The following is a 25925-nucleotide window of genomic DNA, read 5'->3' on the forward strand; positions in this document are numbered from 1 at the left end:
ATCTCTGAGGGGGGGATCCTGGGCACAGAATATTTCAGCAGTCAGGCAATTCTGCTGTGTAGTTGAGATTGAGAATTTTTGTTTTAGGCAAAGCTTACTTATGTACCAGTCTTCAAAGACCATGATGCTAAGGAAATTGGTGGCTAGCAGCTGGGTGCTTATTGAGCTGTGAGCTCCTGTGCCCTCTGGGCAGCCCCAGGCTGTAGGGTGATTTCCTCCCATGTCAGGGAGTATCCGTTTCTGGAACAGGTTTGAAGTTTATGCTATCAGCAAGATTGCAAAAGGCTCTCTGGGAGTTTTCTTCTGCCTGATAACTGGGAGGGCAACCTGAGTCAGAACAGGTTCATGCTGTATTTTGGCATGTGATAGCTAGTCTGGAGGACAATGAATCCTTTTAGATTTTAAAAAGAAGGGCAGGAGAGAAATAATCCGTATCACTTTCCCCAATATATTCTTTTAAAATTTTATTTATTTATTATTTTTTTGAAGGGGAGAGGCAGGGAGGGGCAGAGGGAGTGGGAGAGAGAGACTCCCAAGCAGATTCCACACCCAGCATGGGGCCCGGTCCTGGGCTTGACCTCACAACTCTGAGATCACAAACCTGAGACTAGCTGCAATCAAGTGTCAGATGCTTAACCAACTGAGCCACCCAGGCATCCCTTTTCTTATCTAAGCCTCAAAGAGCAACCAGATCAAGACTAGTGAATTATTTGCATTTTTTACAGATGAGTAAACTGAAACGCAGAGTAGCTAAGTGAACTACCCAAGGTCACAAGACACAGAGGTGGCAGAGCGGTGATTTGAACCTGGGTGGTTTGATTCCAAAGGCAAGGATCCCCACCACCTTACCACTTTTGCTAAATGCCTCTGGTGCTCCAGAAAACAGATACAATGCAGAACTGGTAATGTAAATTGTGGGCCCCAGTGCAAAATGAAATCATAGAGCCTCTTGTGAAAAAGTTGTTAAGAAGAAAAAATTTTGGTAAGAATTCAAGGAAGCAGCAGCAGCAGAGCATTAGACCAAATGTGGGGCCCTGTGTGCAGAGGTTGTGCACCTGCGGAGTCAGCCCTGACATTAGACGTCAATCTGCAGGAACTACTTATCAAACTTTCTGCTCCAATAAGGAGGATGCTCAGGGGCACTGTGGTGGGGCGGTACCAGGTGCAGAGCTGAGCATGGAGACACTGGGTTTTAGTAATAGCCCTGTCAAGAGCTTCCCATTATTCCTGTTGACCTTGAGAATGTTATTTAACTTTTTGGAAGTTTAGTTTTGTCATCTGGAAAACCGAGAGATGGAGAAGTGGGGAGGGATAGATGATGTTGGTGTTTCTCCAACTTCCATTATTTCTATACCACGTACTTAGTATAGTGGCTGTGCTCACGATCCCTGGACCCACACCACCTGACTGCTTATTTTGGCTTTACCAAATTCTAGCTATGTGACCTCAGTCAAATGTTTCAGCTTCCTCATCTGTAAAATGAAGGTCATTTTGAGGGTTACGTACGTTAATGTGAGGAAAGTCCTTGCATAATGGCTGGTATGTGCTAAGGGCTATATTAAGTGTTAATTATTACTATGAATCATGACACCTGTACTAATACTGATGTTTTTTTCTTTAATTTGACTCATTTTAAATTTAAAAATAATTACCAGATTGATGTGAGCAAATATATTTTTTCTAGTATGTGTGAAAATGTATAATAACTATGTAATATTTTTAAAAACTCAAAAAATTCATTCCTAGACTCTCTAAAATCAGCCCAAATATTACCAATAGACTGGTCACCACCCTGTGGGTAACACTGTACTAGATAGTGAAGATCCTTTCCAGCTTTAACACTCTAGGAATGAATGCCTGTGTCTTCATGTCTATGCCTCAGTCATTTGACAAATACATGAGTGAAACATTTCTCCCTTCTTCAGTCAAATCTTTCCATTGGTTAGCTACATGTTCCAACAGAAGTAGGTTTAAATGGAGAAGAGAAACTGTGAATAAATCATGTAAGTAGTTAAAACCCTGACGAGTTAGTGAGGTTCTCTCAAGAACTCCTCTGAAAGCCCAACAAAGGATGAGACCTAGAGTCGTGAAAAATTGGGCCAGGATGCTTACAAGAAGACACAGTCTGGTCTTCAGCAGTGAGGAATCTGCTGGAAGACCAAAGCCCTGTCCTCTGAGCACTGTTTCTCCCCTTCTTCCCTCTATGTAAATCTTATCTTCCAGGCTTACAGTTTAAATTCCGCCTCCTCATGCTTCTTTCCAGTTATTCTGTTTTTTTTTCTCATCGAAACAGTAGTCAGAGAGGAGTATTTATTAAGCACATGCTGTGTTCTAGCAGAGGACGCAGTGCTCAACACCCATATTCCTGACTTCAAGGAGAGGACGGGGCTTCAGGGCTACAATCTGTGTAGGGAGTTTAAGAGGGTGACTAAGGAACTTTAAAGTTAGACTCATTTAAACCTCCCTCTCAACTTATTATGAGCACCAATCTCCAGCCATCTCCCGAACATCAGTGCTTGTTAGGTGTGAGAAACATGTGATAATATAAATCAGCCACAAAGGGAGATTAAAAATCTTGGGAAAGCCGCAGGACCTTTCGAAGGCAATAAATGTGAATTTGGAGAGAGCATTTCTGATTTACACCCAAAGTTGTGGACGGTCGAGGAGCTGGCAGAGTTACATCAGTTACCAACAGGAGAAGAGAAAATCAGTAAGACCGATGGCATGATAGGGGCTTCCCAAGAGAATGACTAGAATATCTGAAGGATGAAGAAAGAATCTTGGGAAAAAATGAAAAAGTCTTTGATATTTTATAAAAGTCAATATGAAGTGGGGATATGAAATGGTATAATTTAGTCAGAAATATTATGCCAAAAAATCCACACTTAATTCATACTTTGCTTGTTAAAGAAATTAGGGCATGATTGGTATTTTAATTTAATTTTGCCCAATGTAAGAAAAATGCTTTTTTAAACTTCAGTTTCATAATTTTTAGTTTCCAAGGTAGAATTCCAGTTGAACATTTCTACTCTCACTCTTACTGTGCTATTTTTTGTCCCTTTATTATGTGGATTCGTTTTAAGTGGACTTTTTATGGAATTAATTATCCATAAAAAGAATGTCCGGTAATGGTATTCGGTGAAGTGATGGAAAGTGATGGATTGATCAGCATCATTCTTCAGAACCAAAGACCAAGACCCTAACAGGCAGATAGGGCATAACTGGCTTTACTGACTCTAATGCAGAAAGCAAGTGTCCGTACAACCAGCCAGATTTCTCTTGCAATGGAGAAACCTAGTCCAGCTAGGAGGTAATTTTGGGATAAGCCTGTTCAAGGCCTTGAGAGGGAATGCTCAAGGCTCCAAAGGAAGTTGCTTACCCACAAAGCACCAGACTGCAAACCGGATCCATGTGATGGTAGAGAGCTTTAGCATGAGATAAATGTTCACCAGCATGGCAAAGGCAGGCACGAAGGGGAGGCAGGGGGCCATATAGGGCAGCTTTTTGGGGTTCTCTGGCTGCTGCAGGATCACGAACACCAGGGCGCTGATCAGCAGCACCATCAGAACAACCAGAAGGATGGCCCACCAGCTCTGCTCTGAGATGTAGTCGGAACCAAAGATGATGAAGGAGCAGAAGATGAACATGAGGATGAAGAGCAGCAGCACGCAGATGGTCACCGTGTGCCCTGTAGCTGCCGTGGGCCGATCCATCTTGCCTGGAAGACCCAGCCGGATCCTCATGGTATAGTAACGGGGCCCAATCAGCTTCTTTAGTTTGATGAGATAAATGTTTTCGGATTCGTCAGCTTCTATGCCTGTGGTCATGTCCACAGTGCCATAGTTGGGGTGGTTCACATTATAGGTTGACTTATCAGATTTGCCTATGAGCATCTCATTGTCTCCCAGAGATGGTAGGTTCTTGGCCCCACATGTGTTGGTGGCTGGGCCAGAAAACTCTTCCCCTTCACTCACAGGAGAACAAACTTCCTTGTCACAGTCAGCCAGGATGCCTTCCTTCTTCTTTGTGTGCTCCTGGGACAAGAACTTGACAAAACCGTCAATGTCACTCTCCGGTTGGTATCGAAGGAGCAAGACACAGACAGAAACCAAGGTGTAGGCAAGGAGTGTGCCGATGGACATCATCTCTATTAGGTCTCTCAGGCTGACTAATAGTGAGAGGAGAGCTGCCAGGAACCCTGACACAATGCAGGCCACCATTGGCGTCTCTGTGTAGGAGCTCACGTGAGCCAGGAACCTGGAGGGAGGGGCAAGCAGAGGGTTAGCAGTGAGTTACAGAGGGTGACAGACTCTAACGTGGTTTAACTCCTCCTGGTCCTGCTCCTCCAATTTACTTCTGGATTCACTGGTTTCAATTCAGCTCCTATTCCTACCGTAGGATTTGGTTTTCGAAGTATAATTTAAAAAGAATTTACTTGAATGCCTTGGTTTTGAGGCAAACTTCTTTATTAAAGTTCCTACTTCATTATGTGATGTGAAGGGTTGATTGAGTTTAGGAAGTATGTCAGAAACCTGAATTGAAGTGCAAGCTTTCCTAGGAAGAAGTGATGGATGGGGGTTCCCTGCTTGGGGTTCCCTGTGTTACCCAGTGTGGTCAGTCCACGGATCAGCAACATCAGTATCACCTTGGAGCTTATTAGAAATGTGTATTTTCAGGTTTTACCAGAGACCTACTACATCAGAATCTCTGGGCATGGAGCCTAGCAAATTATACTTTAGAAAACCTCCTGAGGATTCTGATTTATGCCAAAACTTGAGAAGCACTGCTCTATAATGAAAGTGCAGGGGTTTAGCTGGCAAAACAGCACAATTCAGAACATGTGCTCATAGATGCAGCTAAATCCAGCCAGTTACCAACTGGAGAAGACCAACAAAGGTGAATGAATGGCAGGTACTATTTTAGTAGTTCCTGTGGGCCTTAAGTTGCTTCCTGCTCTCCTCCTCACTCTCCTCCTAATCCTCCCTCCTCTCCTCTCTTCCATTTCTCCCTTCTTTTCTTTTTCCTTTTTCCCCTTCCTTCCTTCCTTCCTTCCTTCTGAGAGAAAGAGAGAGTGAGTGTGAATGAGGGTAGGGGCAAAGGGAGAGGGAGAGAGAGAATCTTGGCAGACTTCATGCCCAGCATGGCATGGGGCTTGATCCCACAACCCTGAGATCATGACCTGAACCAAAATTGAGAGTTGGTCACTTAACTGACTAAGCCATCCAGGTTCCCTTCCCTTATTTTTGTGTTTTACACATGACTGTTGGCTGAGCTTGGGATTTTTCCACTTAATTTTCTTTGAGAGAAGAAAAACCTTTTGGATATGTGAAGTTGTTACATCTCCATGATAATTGGCCTCTTCTGGATCAGTCCAGCTCCCAAACATGGCAGCTCGGACCTTGTGATGACTTTGAGGGTATGCAGAAGAAATGAAGCAGAAGATGACAGCTGATGGCAGAATGTCCCTGAGGAGATCCCTCCATACCCCTGAGAGCTTCTTGATCTCTATGCTTTATTCCTTGCTTGGTGCAGTTGAAGAACGCCTTCACTGCATGTCCTCATATGGTGGGCACTGGGAACCAAGAGGTGGGGCACATTCCCTTTGTGTCCATGGACAGATTGGCCACTTCATGGCCAATGTTAATGTAGTTAAAAATCTGGTCTTTGGAGTCAGACTGTCATGAGTTTAAATCCTGGCCCCCCACTCAGTAACTGGGTGTTGGGGCAAGTTATTTTCACTTGTGTATACTCATCTTCTATATTCATTTGCAAAACAGAGTTGTTATGACAACTAACTGAAATACTGTATACAAAGCACCTAGGATACACAAATATTCAATAAATGGTAGCTATTGTTGCTACTGATATTAGGCTCTGTTCGGAATGGTCTTATCCTCCCTGTGATGGTAGATTGGAATGTTTGTGGCTTCAGAGGGGCTGTGGAGAGATGGGCAATACCAGGCCTCAATTTGAGGGCAGGCCTGAGATGTTCCTGGGATCCTTCCCTCTGGAAGCCGCCCCAGAGTGACAGTTGGACACCCAGAATCTTCACAAAGCAACACACAATGCTGAACAAGAGGGATGGGGCAGTTAAGGAAACATACTAGTTTGTGCTAGATTGAGGGACCCAGAGTCAAACTGAGGGACCCTTTCAGGGCTTATATTCCTTTTGCTCAAACTCTTTGTTAGGGTATGTGACAAATTCCATAGTCTATGCGACTAACATTCACATCAAAATTATAGCCAGTCTGGGGCACCTGGGTGGCTCAGTGGGTTAAGTCTCTGCCTTCGGCTCAGGTCATGATCTCAGGGCCCTGGGTTTGAGTCCCGAGTCGGGCTCTCTACTCAGTGGAGAGCCTGCTTCTCCCCCTCTCTCTGCCTGCCTCTCTGCCCATTTGTGATTTCTCTCTCTGCCAAATAAATAAATAAATAAATAAAATCTTTTAAAAAATTATAGTCAGGCTGACTGTGAGTGACATTATCCCTGGACAGGTATGGCAAAATAGAATACATTTCATGGAGCATAGCCCTTACCTGAAAAGGAGCCCATCACCAGCCATGGCATAAATGACCCTTGGCATTGGGAAGAGGGAGCCCAGCAAGCTGACTGTCAGTCCTGCAACTGACCCAATGGCCACTACGAATTTTGCAGCGTAGAACCCATGGGCCACAAACATCTCCATGAGCGGGGATTCCGTGTCGATGGCACTGTATGGCACCATCAGAGTTAAGATCATGCTCACCTGTTAAAACAAGAGAAAGCATGGCTGGAGGTAGAGAGGATGGTCAGCATGGATGGATGTTCCACAGGAGAGTAAAGAGATCTGGATGTTGGATTTGCCACTTCCTGGCATATGCCCTTAATTTAGACAAGTCACTTGGGTTCCAGAGTTCTTGGTCTCAGTATTTTCTCCTCGCATTAGAATTTAGTGGTCTTGGAGAGATGATCCTCAGTATCTCTCGGGCCCTTTCATAACTGAGGAGTAAGTATGCAGGTATGTAAGCCCCACAACAGCAGAACTACATTGACAGTCCAATGAAGGGCAGATATTACCAGATGGAAGGAATGGCAGCCAAAGGCACTGGAGCCAGGGCCTAGCAGTGACCATGGGCACACTGCCCACATAGCCCAGACTCTCATTTATTTTATACTTTCAGGGTCCTATACAGTCTTAACTATATACTCCCTTTTACCCTGAACACCAGAGATAGAAACTCCAAAGATAAGTGATTGGAAATCCATAGCCAGTTAACAGATGTGACCCAGATAAGGGCTCATATTTCCATTTCTTCTCTGCAGCTCAGTGCCAGGAGCCAAGCAGACCAACAAACAAATTATGGCACTGGGATGGAACCCAGTTCTACTCTGGTTTTGTAAGGCTATCGTGGCTTTGCTTAGCCAGGAGTCACTTGGCTCCCAGGACCTATCTTCCTTTGTATGTGATAAATCTGCCATAACATCCCTTCCTCATGGCCCTGGGCCCCGAAGCCACCGGTCATAAGGCCAGGCCTTCCCTGGCCTGCAGAGGCCAATACTGGCATCAGGTAGGGAGTTCAGAGCCTGAAAGGGAGAGGGCAGTGCATTTCTAGACCACGTCTTTGCATATTTCTGAGGAGCCAAAATCCTCCGGCGAAGCCATGGGCTGCTAGGGAGGACAGGAGGATGGAATACCACAGCCCCACGGTTTGGCTCTTCTGATGGTGGGATGACAGCCTGCTGACCAGCACAACACCAAACAGCCCCTGAGTCATGGGTAAGGGCCATGTGTTGTAAAAGAGAATGTTTCCCAGCAACTTCACCACTTGCAACATCCTCTTCGGGGGTGGGCTAGAGGAGATTAGGACGGATCCCTACAGCAATTTGCATTGTGCCTGCTGCTCACATTAGATCAGGATGGGCAAAAAGTTGATAGATGCATAGAAGTACTCTGTAGTCTATAAAGTGCTGTTCTATGAAAGGAATTGTGATTATTAACTTTATTGTGTGTGCCACAGGGGTTGACCCCAGGAGGAGGCAGACGGATATGAGGGAGGAATAAGAGGGGAAAGGCAGAGCTGAGTGTCTCTGCTGCTCTTCCCACATCACTCCCTAAACATGTTGTCTGCAGGGATAACTAGGGTATGGATAAAATGAAGCCACTTGCCTGTGTGTGCATAGGGCGAGGTGATAATTGACCTACCCATAAAACAATTGTGAGAAGCAGGTGAATTCCTTATAAACCACACTGAAAGCTACTCTTGTGTTTTCCTTTGGTGTCCAGGACAATATTATTTTGCAGCTTGCCATCATGATCAAGCCAGCCACTGGTCTGGCCTCCTTAGTTGCTAAAGATGTTATTGTTTTGCTTTAGTTTCTGGGAGAAAGTGACTTTTCCTATGCTATGCAGCTGGTGTAGCAGTGTTGATAGCATATGTCCCCAGCTGCTGGCTCTTTCCTAGTTCTGGTAACTGAAGTGAGTGGGACCCTCAGGGCCTGGGGCATTGGTGTAATAACACCTATTGGCTTCTCAACTGGTTCTTTCCATTGCCAGGGGTTGGGTGGGGGGTAGGTTGGTTGTGAGTGAACTATTTCTGTGATAGAAATTCTGGGATGGGAGCTGACAAATGACACGTGAGGAGTGTGAAGATCGTCTCAGGGAAGTGACCCTGAGAAGACAAGGCTGAAGGCTTCCTTATGAAGATTTCTTTTAGTCAGAAAACCTTAAAAAGAAGCTTGGGCCAGTGTAAAAAGAGGGAGCAACAGCAACAAGAAGTTTCCTCTGAGATTTAAGGGGAAGAGTGTCTCTAGAGGATGATGTGTTCTCTCTCCCCACTCTGGGAGAGCCTCGCCTCTCGCTGCCAGGAAGTTCCCAGAAGACAGAAGAGCATTGAGGAGGGTGCACAGAGGTCCACAATGCCTCTGCTTGCACACCCACCCGTTACTGCCAGCCTATGATCTGAGCTCCTTGGACAGCAGCCCACTCCCTGTACACCATCCCTGGGCAGCAGCAGACACCCAGAGCCTGTGTGTGTGGGGAGGAATGGGGATGGAGACTCAGAGACCAAGGGTGAAGTGAGGGCTCAGGGCTGCTCACGTGTCCACTTTGCAGTCCTGATCTTCTTCTTGCCATGTGTGGATGGGGATAGAGATGATGTGTGGACACATGCATAGATAGCCTGAGGGCTCAGGGCTGCTCACGTGTCCACTTTGCAGTCCTGATCTTCTTCTTGCCATGTGTGGATGGGGATAGAGATAGATGTGTGGACACATGCATACGGTTACCAAGATTGCACAAGGAAGGACCACTTCCGGACAGAAGGTAACCCAGTCCCAGAGCTCCATTTTAAAGTCAGATATGAAAAGGCCATCAGGATGGTCCTGAAAGGATATAGTACTTACAGAAACATATGCTGTCAGGCAGATGACCAGGGAGGCGGTGATAGCATAAGGGATGGACGTGTTTGGATTCTTGGCTTCCTCTCCAGTGGTGGCGATGATGTCAAAGCCGATGAAAGCATAGAAACACGTGGCTGCTCCTTGCAGCACCTGGTGGGATAACGGCATTTCTCAGACTCAGAGTGTCAGGGCAGCACAAGGGCCTAACACACGGTACCAGCAACTGCCCTGTCTGGTGACATTCCTGAGAAGCAGAGGGAGTAACATAGTGGAACTTGTGCTCAAAGCTTGAGTTCTGATCTCCTGTACTTTCTAGCTGTGCGACCCTGGGCAATTCCTTCATGCGTAAAATGGAGATAAGGAGAATTTTGGCTAAATGAAAACTGGGTTGTTCAACACATTCAGATCATTTTGGGAAATAAGTGGGTTTATAAGCAAATCAAGAAGTTGGCTATCCCTAGGTCTTGGGGGACCTCATGAAAGCTCTCTGTGCTTCGTTTTCATTCAGTGGTTCTGACCCACAACCAGGGGCTGTGTGACCTCCCTTAGGGGATGTTTGGAAATGCAAGGAGCTACTTGTGAGGGTCACAGAGACATGGGGCATGCACTTCCAGCATTTAGTGGATGGGGCTCAAATGCTAATGCACAAGAAGTTGTCCTGCCCAAATTACCATTAGTGCCCCGATAGATCATCTCTGTGGTAACTTCTAGATCTGAAACGCTATAAAAGATGTTCAGATCTTCAGATATCTTATTGTCTTTCATGGGAACATAGGTAGAGACAGTTGGATTTTTTGCTCTTTTGGAGGCTTGAGTGACCTAGTTGGGCTACAAGGCCAGAGAGGATGTGTGGTAAGAGGCCCTGTAGGCTGTGGAGGTCGTATCCAGTGACATCTGCTGGACGTCTGTCTGACAGCAGCCTGCCTGGCTCCAAGGGTGGTTGGGACTTGATAAGTCAAGATGTCAGTGAAAAATCTTCCTTTAATGAGAGTGTTACTTTCTTCCAAGGAATCAACTAATATTTCCCCACCTAACCATTTGCAATGTCAGCTGAAAGGAAAAAGTATGCCTCTTTGAATGCTTGGGGAATGTCCTTTTAGGGGAAGGTGAGAGAGCTTTTTCCAGGCTTGTGTGTAGAGGGTGAGGGGCCTTGGCAGTATGCAAGCTCTAGCCAGGGGTTCAGAAATGAGATTCATTACAGAATAGACCATTTCCCCCCTTTTCTCCACATACAGCTTATAAATGCTGAAATTCAATACATGTGCCAAGCGGAAAAACTGTGTCCAAATTTTCACTCTTAAACTATCCTACTGGTTTCTCAATAAGTAAAAGATAAAATACTAAGTACTGGAACCTACTGGTACATTACAAACTGAAGATCTTCTCAAACCTCAGAAGCAAGTTTTGGTCACAAGTCTCCCCCCTTCCAGGTTTCTAAAGTTTCAGTTTCCTAACTGGGGGTTCTTATCCTGGGGTCCATTCAACTCAGGGGGTCTATGAATTTTGCTGGGAAGAGATTACCTTTTTATCTTTACTAACCTCTGACTGAACATCAGCATTTCTTTTAATAACGAATGTAGGTAACAGACAGTACCTGTGACTGTGTCACCAATAGCGATCAGATCTTTTTTCCATAATAGATTGTTGTGGAGATGTTGAAGTATCATTTGTGCTTGTTGCTACTTCCAAATTATGATAGTTATTAGACATAGATATCAATATTTAAAACACCAAAGAAGCACATTGTTATTATATCACAATTAAAAAATATTTTTATAACTATATTTTAATATATTTAAATGTATTTGATTTCTTTTGAATTCCTATGTAATTAGGTTCTTCATTTATAAACACGGTTCTTAGAAGGGGCTCAGAGTCTTCACCAGACTGCCAAGGAGCACGTGGCACAGAACAATCAAAGAGCTCCTGGTCTATTCTAATAAGTCAGGTAGAAAGAACTTCTCAAACAAGTAGTTGTTGTCAGGGTATAGGGGCTACTTTCTGGGAGAGGAGATAACTCTCATTTCACTTCAGTCAAGTCTTTCATTTCAGGGAATGAAAAGTGTTTGGATCTCCAGTCAAGGACAGAAAACAGATCTCACTTCATTGTGCATGGAGGTTCACAGGTTTGGAAACGTGCTTGTTTTCAGTTGTCTAGGAAATGTTTTTGGTTTTTAAGGATGAACAGATGCTGGGATTGCAGACTCCTTAAACTGCCCCCATCAAGGAAAGTGTTGCTTCAAGACAGCTTCCAGAAAACAGGCTCTGCTTTCTCTTCCTTTAACATCCTTCTTCCCTTACACATTTATGCACATGCGTGTACACACGACTCCTGTAAATCATACGGATCTGTTACGCCCATCACTCGGATGATGTATTGCTCCCAGTTAGGGGGTCGCAGGGAGACAGTGCGATGCCTCTTTGGTGTGGTCGGTTCTGGATGGAAAGTTAATAGATATTACCAGCCCTCACTGCTGAGGAAGGGGGAGGGTGGAAGTGTGTTAAATAAGAACTTTGGGGCACGTCTACACTAGAACGAGATGAGAGGTCTGTAAGCCATGCTGTGTGAGGAATCACTGGGGACCTAGAGATATGTAACATGAAAAGAAAACTCCGTGAAAGACATTGAAGACACCTTACAATTTTGACGTACTGACCATGTAACAGTTGGAGGAGAAGTATACTGTGGGCTCCAGAGGGAATTCCAAAGCCATACAGAGGGTGGGGGTGTTGGGGGTGGGCATTGGATTTGGTTAAGAGAGCAGATTTTGTGGACTATCAAACTGAGGGTGGTTCTGTCATACACAGACTTGGTGACCTAGAACAAGCTCCTAATCTTGGAGCCTCATTTTCTTAAATGGAGATGAAAATAGTATTTAGTTCATAGTGTGGTTATGAGGATTAAATGAGATAATATAGTGAACTTCAGTCATAGACCACAGTAGGTGCTTAATAAATATTAGCTCTTGCTAACAGCATTTTTTATTCCTAGAGTAAGTTTTCTAGAACAGATGAAACCAAAGGCATAAACAAATTCTTCCTCCTCCTTGTTTCTTTTTTTTAGAACTGGACATATATTTTATTAACTGCTCCATTTTGACAGGCACTTTGTGATATGGATACAGCCGTGAGCTTAACCCCCTGGGGCTTGGAGTCTAGAGGACACTGCAAGACCCCAAGTGCGACCTTGACTGTGGTAATAAACTAAACAAGACCACTAGGTGTTTATATTCTTTGTAAGATACAAATGTTACTATTTTCCAAACAATTTAAAGAATAGATGGCAATTACTGATAATCATGGGTTATCAGAATATTGACTAACTCTGATCAAGTTGGGAATGGAGGCGGAAAGTTTGCGAAGAGAACGTCTGCCAGCCTGAATTTGCTATGTAGAACTGGAAAGCCATTATGACTGAAGGACGACTGGCAGATCAAAGGTAGGATGTTTAGAGGTTCCACTGCATTAGGTAGGAATCAGAATTTAACTCGGATGGTTTGAATGAAACGATTTCAGTGAAGGCCCCATTTATTCTCCTTCTGGAGCATAAAACAGAGTATGAAGGGTGAATAATGGATCTGGTGTGTGTGTGGGGGCAAACCTGCAAGATCAAACAGATTCTGATCTAACAAGACATAGATCAAATAAACAGATTATCGAAGAAAAGAGCATAAAATAAGCAAATAAATTCACCTATTTTACTTAAGTTAGTTTGAATGATTTTTTCTTGCTTGTAAACAAATGATCCCTGATTGATGAATACAAGAGAGCCAGGAAATGAAACTGTGTATGGGTGTGTCTCTATCCTAAAGACCACTACTAAAACTACTTTCCACTTCGCTCTATCCAGACCGCAGATCTGGCCACTGGGATCTGTGATTAGGATTTCCTTCCAAGTATGGAAGAATGTGTGTGCACTTAGGAGTGAGCATCTGTGAATGAAATTGGTGGGTGAAGTGTGTGTCTCTAGGTTCATTGGCGCTTTATCCCAACTTTTAAAATTAACTTTTTAATTTGATGACATAAGCAGAAATGGTTTTCCAAAGTCAAGCTGGTGTAGCTTCTCAGCTGGGTGACGCAAATCAGCCCATTCCCTTAGAGAGCTTTAGTGGGGAAAGCAGCATGTGCCTCAGTTGCTGGAGGGCTGGCTGCTGTTTATTTAGTTGTCAAGCAATGTCGTTAGTGGTGTGCTATTCAGGGTGTGGAGTCCCTAAAAGCTGGCCTCCTATGTGGAACTGATATTCGTGAGGCAGCTCTCCATACTCTGCGTTGGCCATTCTGCCAGATGCCTAGGAGCTAATTAGGTACCTTTATATAATTCACTCCCAAGGTAACAAGACAAAACTCTGACTTTAATAGCGTTTTCTACCACCCTCATGCTCCAGATCTATTAGCACCCTGTCCACAGTGACAGTGGAATGTGCTAATAGGTTCCAGCAAGTGAATTAAAATGTGGAGAACATGAAAAACAACTTTCCCTTTGTTTGGAGGCGGTCAGCATTCCCCACAAATACTTGTTATGGACCATTTTCCTGGGAGCTATTTGTGCGGGTAGAGTGTCTCATTTGGTTCAAGAAAAACCATAAGATATCATCGAGAACAAATAACATACAGGGAATACACAGCAATGTTCAGGGGCTGAGGAACTGTAGAGGGAAGCAGGGGTTCAGCTGAGGGCCAGCAGTTACTTGATCTAGAGAAAAATGTTTGTTGTTCTTAAGCTCTTTAAGACCAAAGAAGCATTTGACCCAGAACCTGTAAGTGAGTAAACCATTCCTTAAGCTATTTTCTTTGGAAGGATGTGGTTGGAGCAGGGAAAGAGTAAGCTTATGAGGGGTCCATGGCCAGAGGATAGACTGTTCATTATTAACCCTTTCAAAGTACGTGAGAATTGTGTTTCAAGTCATGTAATGGTATCCTTATAAAACCATCTCCAACACAATGATCTTCTCCACCCCCTTCCTACCTGAAGTGGATTAGAACTCTGAACTAGGCCCCTTGTCAGGGGTTGAGGACAGGTTATCCCTAAGGAGAAGACCATACAGCTGCCAAGTAGGCAACTCACCTTGTTGTTGACAATTGTTAGGTAAGAGAGTAGCAAGTGTGTTTGTTAACGTGGTAGATGACATGTTCATGAGAGGGTGTCACACCTTAAAAATTAGGATCCATATTCAAAGTGTCCTTGCTAGGGTTGCCTGGGTGGCTCAGTCAGTAGAACATGAAACTCGAACTTGGGGTCATGAATTCAAGCCCCATGTTGGGCATAGAGCTTACTTAAAAATAAAACCAAATCAAACCAAAACCAAAGTGGCCTCACTGGACTGGAAGGGTGACCAGAAAACAAAGTTGAGAAAGAACAGGTCCAGGCCAGTTTGCTAGGGAGGAAATGTACCGCGGAGGAACCCAAGGCCAGGCGGATAGGAAAGAGGATGAGTCAGCACCATCCTCAAACTGGGCCATCCTTTGTGCTCAGCTGATGCTTTTAGTCACAGCCACTAGAACACATATTTGAATTTCCTACAGGGATAATGAATTTGCAGTGAAAAATGCAAAATCCCAGCAAACTTTTTTAGTGGCCAGTGACAAACCTACTCAAGACAGTAAGGTTGGGTTGGAATGAGGTTAGTGAGGTCGAAGGTGCAAAAAAGAGACAATTGGTTTCATGTGTCCAAACCCAGGTCAGGGGAGTAGTGGAGTAAATAAGGACTTTGACTCAGCCAGGACTGGGATTGAATTTCAGCTCTATTACGATCTAGATCTGTAACCTTAACTTTCCTCAACTTAAGGTATTTTGATGTAAAAGTAGAGATCAGGGTTGTAGTGAAGATTACCTGAAAAGTGTATATGAAAGCATGTGTCACAAAAATAATGGGAAGTTAAGAATGGCATCCTTCCTTTTTTTTCTTTTATGCCTGACTTCTGATCCTCTTTTCTTGCTACAAAAACTAGTGAAAACCTGGGTGTATAAATGGGAGCCCCTAAGTCTGCCTTGATTAATTCCTTCCTCGATGAGGTGGATTCCCGACTATCCCAAAGAGGGATATGGGTCCCTTGAGTGTGAAGAGGAGACCCCCAGAGAGAAAAAGACCCCAGAACAAAGACAGAGGGACAGTTCAAAGACCGGTTCATCTTCTTCAGCATGAACAAAGAGTATTTGGACAGAAGAGATTAACTGCTTCCAGTCTTTACATGGGGCCTAGACTATAATGTGTGCCATTTGGGTGAGCTCTTAGATTTTTGAAAATTAGACATGAACTGAGTAATTACAAAATGTTTTCAAATTGTTTTGCTATGATGTCTTAGTAAACAATGTACTTTGGTCTGGGCTGGTTTACACTCCCATGTGAAGGTAAGAAAAGAGGCTACACCATGTCCTAATGCTTCTTCTAGCTCTAAGACTCTATGGCTTTCTGAAAGTTTAAAGGAAGGGAGAACATAACATGTTGGATTAGTTATCTTATTACATTTTTAAAGAAGACTCAGAAGCAAGGAACGACCATGTAATAGGAAGCAATTTGGAGTCACGTAGACCCAAGTAGGAATTTCAGCCCTGGTGCTGACTGGCTAAGTGACCCTGGTTAAATGCGTTCTGCCTCTCTGAACCGTGGATTCTCTATCTGTTAAGTTGGGCACAGCAGTACCTGCTTTAAAGTTTTGTTAGAGCACAATGCTGGGCACCTAATATATAACTGATAAACTCTAAACTGTAAATAGTGATAATAAGCATCACTATTATTAACCTCACAAGGTGTACCAAGAAACCTTTCAGGATGTTATTCGTTTTGGCAAACTTTTGGTACAATTAGTTTTCCCAGGTGATGAATGAGAAAATCCGAAAGCACAGAAGTTAGCTGTTGGCCAAAGTCTTAACAATAAGTCCATGACCTCAAAATTTCTTAGATTATGAAAAAAAAAAATGGTGAGAACGTTTTTGTGTGCTAGGATAAAAATGCAGTTGAGTTCCGGAAAAACACTTTTTCTTTGCCACTCTTGTAATTTGTTGTTTCTTTTATTTGATAGGAAAGGAACGATTTGTATTGGAAGAAATTGTTGACTTGGGGATCAAGAATGGGGTCAACAGCGTCTTTGTCTCTTCTGGTTTTGACCAGTTTCAGGATTTATGCATTTCAAGGAGGAGGGATGAAATTTGTGGTACTGTGGAATTCTTACAGATAAGCAGAAGACTAGAAATCTTGGCTTGAATTGCTCTCTTGCTTATTTCTCTGCATTGAACAGTGTGGCACGGTTCAGAATAAATAGGAGTTATTTTGAGCACTCTCCAAGAGAGATTTCTGGTCCCTGGACATCTTGGAGGGAAACCAGTCTAAGCCAGAGGTTTTTACAAAAGCAAGTCTGGTGGAGTCCCAGACTTGCTCTCTGCCAGGGCTAGGCAGACGTGCCTCCCTTTGGCTCAGTTTCTTCTCCTGCTAGAAGAGGAGTAGCAGCAGGTGATTCTTTAGATCTCTTCCAGCTCAAAATTCTCTGATTTATGTTCTACTTTTTTCAAGAAAGGAATAGGTGGTTGAATTTTACCAGTGAATTTAATAAAGTAAGCATTTTTTGTCATACCAGAAAAAGGAAAAAGGATCCAGGCACAATTTAGAACTCCTTGTCAGTATTAAGATTTTGCCCCCTGACCTTCCCATTTTTCTTTAGTGTAAACCTCACCACCCAGATCAGGGGGTTGAGATCTGAAAATGTCCCTTTGGTCCAGCCCACTCTCTGGCCAACTCTCTGACCACACTAGGTGGACTTCTCTGCCATGAGCCATGCCACTAGAGTGGGATTTATGACCAGCCTGCACTGTGCCCACTCATCTGCACCTAGACCTTAACGGGGCTCTCCACATTGGGTCAAACTTAGGGATTAAATTTAAAAACTACTTTTTCCCTAGTTCTATACCCAGGCAACATTCATCCCTTACCTACCTACCCGTTCTTCTGGCTCCTTTACTGCCTTGCCTATTTCGGGCTATCTGTCTCTCTGAAAATACTCTAGGGGGATTCTCTAGGACCAAGCTGTTCATATACAGGCTTTGGAGTCAGACAGTCCTGGCTTTGGGTTTTGACTCTGCCACTTACATTGTGTGCTTAATAGCGAGCCCCCTGCCCTCTCTGAGCATGAGTTTTTCATCGGTAAGACCAGAATACAAGTATCTTCCTTCCAAAGTTATTAGGACACTTAAATACTACATGCAGAGCACTTCACATAGGATTAGGCATATTTCAGATGGCCAAAACATCAAATCTATTATGGTTATTTGCATAAAATAGGGTCTCAATAAATGTTTGTGAAACAAGTAAAAAAAATGATATGGGAACCGCTTCAGAGCATTCCCATTAAATTCAGATAAAAAATGATGAAAAAGATGACATGAAGATTATGGGACAGAGCAGCATTTTTTGAAAATATGTTTCAGTCACAGGGCGGAAGGCAGAATGTGCAGTAGCCTTACGAAGCTTTAGAGATGCACTCACCCCTGACCAGCCATGGGGCAAGAACTGGCCCTCAGCCCAGTACTTCCCATTGATGAAGAAGAGGCCTGCGATCATGATGAACACCCACACTGCCAGGTTCAGCACATTGAGGACGTTGTTGAAGCCCACGGAATTCTTCACCCCCAGTGCAACAATGATGGTGACGATGATTGCAATCACTAGAGCCAGAAGGTCAGGGTACGATTCTTCACCTTTCCCTAGGGGGCAAAGACATGAGTTAACATTGTCCAGAGGGAAAAAAGGGCCATGCAAACTCACAGCACCCCGTCAGGGCACTTGCTCTCAGCTCTGGCAAGGGTGATCACTTTATCATGGAGGGAGGAGAAGCAAGTGTGTGCAGACATGCATGTGTGTCCACTTGTGTGTTTGTGTGCAAGTATATATGTGTGTGCATATGTGTCTACATTGTGGCCCACAAGTGTCTATTTGCAAATGGGAAGGTTTTGGTATGTAGGTAAGATGACCTGATATCCCGGACCCAAAATTGGGCTATACGACATGACAATGACAACACTGTCTATGGAACCATGGCATAGAACACCTGAAGTCAGAATTGTCCTGAGACATTCATGCTGTATATAGGGGTTTCACATGTTATTTGAAAAGTGGTTTATCTTCACTGTTGTTCACTTTATAGTCCATAAATTTTCCACTCCATTCCAGGAATCTTTTCATTTTTAGAAAGTTTTAAAATGTGTATCTTTGAAAACTGTTGGAAGAAGGGTGTTCTTTGCATTTATGTGTATGTGGTTGCAGAGAAAAGAAGCCGTGGACACACCCCCACCTGGTTGGTTTGGTCTGTTGGCCAGTGGACTCCTGCCCTCTATAGAGGGGAAAAGGCATTGCCTCAGCTGTGAGGCTCCTGAATTTTAGTTGCACTTTTCCTCACCACCAGCTGTGTGGTCTTGGGCAAATGCTTCAGTTCCCCGGACCTCATCTGTAAAGTGAAGGGTGTGCACTGCCTGATTTTGGAGACCCTTCCAGACCTAAAAACTCCATGAAATCATCATACTGTGCAGACGTGTGGTCTTCATACTTTTTATCTTCTCATGGTATCTGGATGCTCAGCATTTTTATCAGTTCGTCTGAGATAGGGACATCAAAGTCACACGAGTGTCACATAGCCACCGAAACTGTACTTGGAAGTTCTGGGGGCAAGACCCCCAATCTTCCTCAACTATTGTTTGGCTTCCCATGAATATCAGAGAGGTAAAGTTAGATATCAGGATGGAAAGTGGGAGCAAGTGATGGATGGAACTCCTGGTCTTTGTTTTGTGAAGTTCTGATGATTTAGTATTTACCCAGTCATATTGCCCCTCCTTAACTTCTGCTAGACTTGAATCCATTTTGTCCCTTTTAAAAGTATATTTTGTCACTTAAAATTTAACACATGCTTATTTATGAAAATCTTAAAAATCTGGTGAAACCACTGGAGAAGTTCATTACAATTATTACAATTATTTTTTCTGCATTGGTTTTATTTTTATATAGTTATAAGCATGATGTATATATAATATGTATCCTTTGTCACTTGACATCATATCAAAAATGGATTCCATGTTATTACAACAGTCTTCCTAATAATCCTTTTAATCGCTACACAATATGCTTCCACAATTTACTTAATCATTTCCTCCACTGAAGAATCCTTATGCTGTTTCTAAATTTTTTACATTACAAATAAGGCTGCGATAAGTATCTTTTCATATAAAGCTTTTATGGAAATTAGGATGATTTCCTTAGGATAGATTCACAGGAGAACTACTTTGGGGAAAAAAAAAAAAAAAGACATATTTAAGGCTCTTGGTACATTTCGCCAAATGGAATCCTGAAAGGGGAACCCATTTATTTGTTGGGGTGAGTCTGCTGGTTGGGGTAAGAGGACATGGCAGTCTCACCCAGGCCATTGAGAGCTCCCACGCTGTCCACCATCCAGCGGCTGATGGTGTGGTTTGCTAACGAGTCGAACATGCTGCTCAGAGCGCTGGCGCCAGCCGCAGTGCCAATGAGGTACTCCAGGATCAGGTTCCAGCCAATGAAAAACGCCACAAATTCCCCGACAGTGACGTAGCTGTAGGTATAGGCTGACCCCGTGGTCTTGGGAACGCGGACTCCGAACTCTGCATAGCAGACGCCTGCATGGGACAAGCACACATGGGTGGTGGACTTCAGGAGAGGAGCTAACCTCTTCACCAAGAGGTTTAACCATCTTGGGTACGAAATACTGGGAGCCTCTGCGATCTTAGAACAAACACGTGAAATTTACATATGTATAGGCACAAAATTCAAGGCCAATTCTAACGTCTTTCAATGTCAGCTCAGAAAAACTTTTAACCTGAATGTCTGGGAAGGCAATCAGAAATAATTCTAATGAACTATTGGTAACTGCTCTTTATTTAGAAAAATTCCTATTTGTTGTATATGTCTCTGTGATGGTCCGTAGGTGTCAGAGATCCTGAATGAAGGCCTAGGTCATTATGACCTCTGCACTTCATGGTTACATTATGTTAACATTCTTCTCTTTCATTTTTCCATATGACGGAAGGTGATCCTCATTTGAGAATGAGGAGAATCCCAGGACCCTGGGTTCAAGCTATCTGTGACAATTTTGTACTGTATGTGGGGGGTGGGGTTGACAAAAAATGCAAATCTAAGTAAGTGACTAGTTTTTAACAAGGAAATTTAGCAAGTGGAAAAGATAATTTAATGAACATTTATAGGGGGTGCATTATGTGCTTGGCAGGGTGCTAAATGCTGGGAATAAAAAACGCAAGGGAGATGTGAACCTGACCTCAGCAGAGGCTTAAACCACTGAGCCACCCAGGCGCCCCTCAAGGGGAGATATACCAAAAAGTCAGTGTCCATGATAGGCTGTATAAACTTAATAATACAGAGGCATATGGGAATACAGAAAGCAGAGAGGAGAGACATGTGTATCAGCTGGTTTTGAGGTATAGGGAAAAATTAACTGGGCAAAGAAGGTGGAACATGAAGTGAAGACATGGGTGGGTGGGCAGTCTGAAGAACTTGGGTGGAGGGGAGTGTGCAGGAGGGGACTAAGGGCAGAGGAGCCTGGAGAGGTAAGTAGAAGCCATGTGTTTTCCAAAGTGGGTCAAGACCCACTTCCACTAGAATCATCTATTCAATCATAATTTTAGGGATGAGGATCAGGAATCTATGTTTTCTCAAGCTCTCCACTTACTATTGAAAAACACTACCATATTCCCTCTTTCTTTGATGGAGTTATAGATCAAATTAGGAAGAGACTGGGAATATGCTAAACATCTGGGACTTGGGAGCATTTCCGACATCATCCTGGAAGTCTGGGTGTGAGGCCAGCAGGTGGGGTGCCAAGCCAGATGACAAACTAGGACGGCTTGAAGAAAACACACCAGGAATGAGATGTAGGAAGGACTTCATGGTAAATTTGACCTTTGGTCCTAATTTTCAGGGCCAATACTGAGGTTCTCTCATCACAAATCAGGGAGTAAAATCAGTGCAAGGAAGCAAAAGCAGAGATGTCAGAAGCCAGGACACAAATGAATGATTAAAGTTGATGCAACATCTCTTTTCCTACCCCTTAGAGCTGTCAGCTCTCAGGATGTCTGTGTGGAAGGAGCACTGGACCAGCGTGGCTGTGCTCTTGTCTCAACTCTGCCTTGACCCTGCTCATTCCTTTATATTCTATTTCCTTTTTTGTAAAATAAAGGAATTGGATAAGGATGTCCTCTTAAGGGTATTCCAACTCTGACACTCAAGGATTCTACTTGTTTCATTGAATTTTATAGATTTTGCTGCTAAATATATTAGGCATATTTTCCCCTTACATCATTTACTATATTTTTCTATATATGGAGACATTCTCAGGGCTAGCAAAGCCACCAGTCTCTGCACTGAATAACCTAGGCCATTCTAGGCCCCTCATTTTGAATTCCTATGTCGATCCCCTTGCCCCTTTGTAAAACAGTTCTCCACCTCCTTCCTGGAGGTCTGTCAGTTGTTTCTTTTTGTTGCTGTCTCAGGGATTACCTTGAGCAGGCAGACCACCTCCTTTTCTAAATTGCTGTTTTCAACACCTGTTCTTTAAATTGTTAGAATGAGTCTAAAATTAAGAGGAGTTATTCTCTGAAGGAAGGGCTGGAGAATTTTTCTGTGAGGAAAGTAGAGAGTGTATAAGTGCTGAGTATGAGGACCTGATGTGTTGTCTTGAATGCTTGAAGGAACTTTTGTGTTTTCATCTCCTGAAGAGAGTTGGGTTTGCAGATATACATTAGGTTGCCCTTTTAGTGTGACGTGAGGAAAGGATTAGGAGGCAATCCGAATTCTACTCTTTGGTGTAGGATCCACAGCTTTACCCAATAAGTTTGATATCCTATGAGTTTCTTCTCTTCACCCTCTTTACTCCTGATAGTGCACAAGTCTTGTAAATTGAAGTTTCTCAGCCAGTGCTTTCGAAATTGGCATTAAATTTAATTTGGAGAGCCATTATTATGAAGGTTGGGCAATCAGTGTTTCTGATGCTTAGTGTTTCTCTCAGTGTTTCTCTCCTTAATTTGATCTGCCAAATTAGATGTAAAAATACCCAATTCACCATCAGAACCCACTCGCCAAGGATAGTTGGCAAATAGCCAAGTCTTCCTTAGGTCATGTGAAGGAACCAGTGCATTGCTGTCCTATGGCAGAGCCAGAGGCCCTGCGCAGGGCACGAGCGTATGAAGTCAGTTATTTAGTTCCCAAGGTCCTGCTTAAATTCTGATAGCTGGAGTTTGGGAAGAATAGTGGGAAAACCAATTGGACACTAACTGGGTAAGACAATTCTGCTCCTAGAGGCCAGTCTTTTGGACATTTTGTAAAGGATTTTATTTTTGCATCTTTCTGATTTATTTGCATGCAAGAATCCAGGATTTTAGTGGGCACTAGAGAGTATCCAGCCTGACACTGAAGCCCAGTGGTGAGGAATGATTTCAACCTCAAATGTCCTGAAAAAAAACCAGAAAATATTGTCAATCACTCAACTTTTAAAAAATATCTGGTGTGTCAGAGAGACATATTCAAAGGTATCTTTCTATTTTCAATAAAAAAGAAAAACCGAAGGGAAACCATGGTTTTTATCCTAGATTGTATAATAACTGAGTGTCTAAGGGCAAGTTACTTACCTAACATGGGTAAAGGGAGGGGGCCAGATAAATAAACTTTAGGGTCCCTTCTAGTGCTATCATTCTTTGGTTTCACAGTTAGAATCAACTTTCAGTCATTTGAGTCAGTGGGGACAGCCTTGGAGAAAAAACAGCAAACCAGTAGTTCTCAGCAAAAGTGATATTGCTGCCTAGGGACATTTTGGAAATCTGTGGGGGTGCCCATCATTCTCATGATGATTGTGGACACCTGAGGCATTGAGTAGGGAGGAGCCTGTGTGGTTAGACATTCTAACAGAGTGTTAGACATTCCCACAGAATGAAGCATTGTCCTGTGTCTTCCGTAACTCCTGAGGGTCCCAATGGACCTGTTTATAAAAACAGGTTTATAAAGTATAAAAACCTGTGCATAATTTCTGAGCCTGAATCTATCTCCATTTTATATATTAACACATATTTATAGAAATGATATTATATACATTGAATTTTCCAGGGCTACAACAATTGGGTAAATTGAGGGACATTTGTGATTTGTTTTGTTTGGAATTTCCCAATTGTTGGCCATTATTTTGGAAAACCATATCATCAAGAGCAACATGACTCATGGTCTCTGGACATCAAACAGCACACTTGTGTGTTGCGTAAATTTACACATTTACACAACAGCAGTTGTGTAAATACAGCAGACTTCTGATAAGTGCATTATGTCTCTTAATGTGCTTATGCCTCAAGTTAAGTACAATGAAATGTTATTTTTACTAGAAGTGACTTTTCTTTCATCTAACTTCCATACTCATGGCATATTGATTTTTTAAAAAATTAAGTTTGTAGTTCTGGAAGACAGTGGAGGTTTCCTCAAAAAGTTAGAAATAGAACTACCCTGTGATCCAACACTGCTAGGCATTTACCCAAAGAATACAAAAATACTAATTCAAAGGGAGACATGCACCTCAATGTTTATAGCAGCATTATCTACAATAGCCACATTATGGAAACAGTCCCAGTGTCTGTCTTTAGAGAAAGACAAAGACCATATGATTTCAGTCATATGTGGAATTCAAGAAACAAATGAGCAAAGAGAAAAAGAGAAAGAGAGAGAGAGGCAAACCAAGAAACAGACTCTTACCTGTAGAGAACAAACTGAGGGTTACAGAGGGGAGTTGAGTGGAGGGATGGGTTAAATAGGTGATGGGGATTAAGAAGTGCACCTGTTGTGATGAGCACTGGGTGTTTTATGGAAGTCTTACTGCATACCTGATTGTGTTGTATACCTGAAACTAATATTACACTCTATGTTTTTTTAATGAAAATTTTATTTATTTTTCTGACACACACACATGCACAGAGCACAAGCAGGAGGAGTGGCAGGCAGAGGGAGAAGGAGAAGCAGACTCCCTGCTGAGCTGAGAACCCCATGTGAGGCTTGATCCCAGGACCCTGGGATCATGACCTGAGCTGAAGGCAGATGCTTAACTGACTGAGCCACCCAGGTGTCCCTATACTGTATGTTAACAAACTGGAATTTAAATAAAAACTTAAAAAATGAAATTTAATATTACTGTCTATTAAAAATTGTGTAGGAAGATAGCATTATCTCTAGTTTGCATTTTAAGGTAGCAAAGGAAGAATTTCAAAGTATTAATTATCTGAAGTCAATTTGGTATACTAGGGTGGCGAATCATTATTCTAAATGAGAGAAAAATTTATAACTATTCCCTATTCAATTTATAACGCATTAAAAATTTTCTTCCCCTGGGGTTATCTTCTGAGTCATATTTGCCTTATGCTATTATCAAAGTGATTCTGTATCTCTTGGCTAACCATCAAGTGATTGGAGAGGGAGAGACATATTGATTCCAAAAGTGTAATTGCATACCTGGAGAAAATCAACATGAAGTGCAATGTCGGGGTACAGATGGCCATCATGAGTGACTGCCTGCTGCAGACCATTGGGTGGAAGTTTCCCAATGGAGCTGTTCAGAGATGGCAAGTCCTGATCACTGACAAATACAGAGGATTCATTTGAGCAGAACAAGAGGGAATAGAGTGATTTCTCATGGCCTGCAACTCAGATATCCTTTTCAAATGATCCGCTCTTTAAGTATATTATGTTTATAATATATATTTTGTCACTTCCCTATTGTTTTGTTTTATTTCTATACCCAGGACTGTTTTTGGTTAAATTGACAAACTGCCAGCCTAAAGAGAAGTCAAACTTAGGAATTACGCATTGAAAAGAGACTTGAGATAAGATAGCAAGGGGATTCCGTATTTGAAATATTCTCTATTGATCTCCTCTTGTGTGCCATAAGTGATGTATAATTTGGAGTTATAAGAAATTTGGTCCTTTTCAGTGTGAATGTCTTTCCAACTCAGAGAGTCTGTGCTTCTGTCACATACAGGTATAATCAACGTGCCTTACACTAAGTACTCCCAGAGAGCCCACGTATGATGTTGACCTTTCCAAACTGTGCTCAGTATGATCCCTCCAGTAGTCAAAATAATTACTGTTTGTGCCTCCCACCACTCATAGCCTGTTCTGCCTCTCCTTTACTCTCTTAGAACCATCTCCTCCATCCTAGGAAGGTGTAAAAGAGAAAGATCCCCCTGGGAGTAGGTGAAAGACAAGGATTTCTCCATTCAAGAACTCTATTTCCCTTCACATTCCACTAAAGAAAGTCATTAGCTATACCAGTACTTTTTAAAAGTGTACTTCTTTTTTTTTTTTTTTAAAGATTATTTATTTATTTATTTGACAGAGAGAAATCACAAGTAGACAGAGAGGCAGGCAGAGAGAGAGAGAGAGGGAAGCAAGTTCCCTCAAGTTCCGATGCGGAACTTGATCCCAGGACCCTGAGATCATGACCTGAGCCGAAGGCAGCGGCTTAACCCACTGAGCCACCCAGACGCCCCTAA

At 42.9% G+C, this 25925-nt stretch overlaps 1 protein-coding gene across 1 annotated transcript in view; it reads right to left on the reverse strand.

Annotated features, from left to right (window-relative positions):
- The window catches only part of SLC7A14 (solute carrier family 7 member 14), a 116682-nt gene that overhangs the window by 15343 nt on the left and 75414 nt on the right, over nt 1-25925 (reverse strand). The window contains exons 3-7 of the mRNA XM_044251777.1: nt 19773-20009; nt 17854-18071; nt 9380-9526; nt 6535-6743; nt 3380-4257 (exon numbers count right to left, since the gene is read on the reverse strand). Of these exons, the coding sequence (XP_044107712.1) occupies nt 3380-4257; nt 6535-6743; nt 9380-9526; nt 17854-18071; nt 19773-20009 (1689 nt within the window). The remainder of the gene's footprint in view (nt 1-3379; nt 4258-6534; nt 6744-9379; nt 9527-17853; nt 18072-19772; nt 20010-25925) is intronic.

The sequence above is a fragment of the Neovison vison genome, chromosome 6 (assembly GCF_020171115.1).
Source record: "Neovison vison isolate M4711 chromosome 6, ASM_NN_V1, whole genome shotgun sequence".
Taxonomy (NCBI): domain Eukaryota; kingdom Metazoa; phylum Chordata; class Mammalia; order Carnivora; family Mustelidae; genus Neogale; species Neogale vison.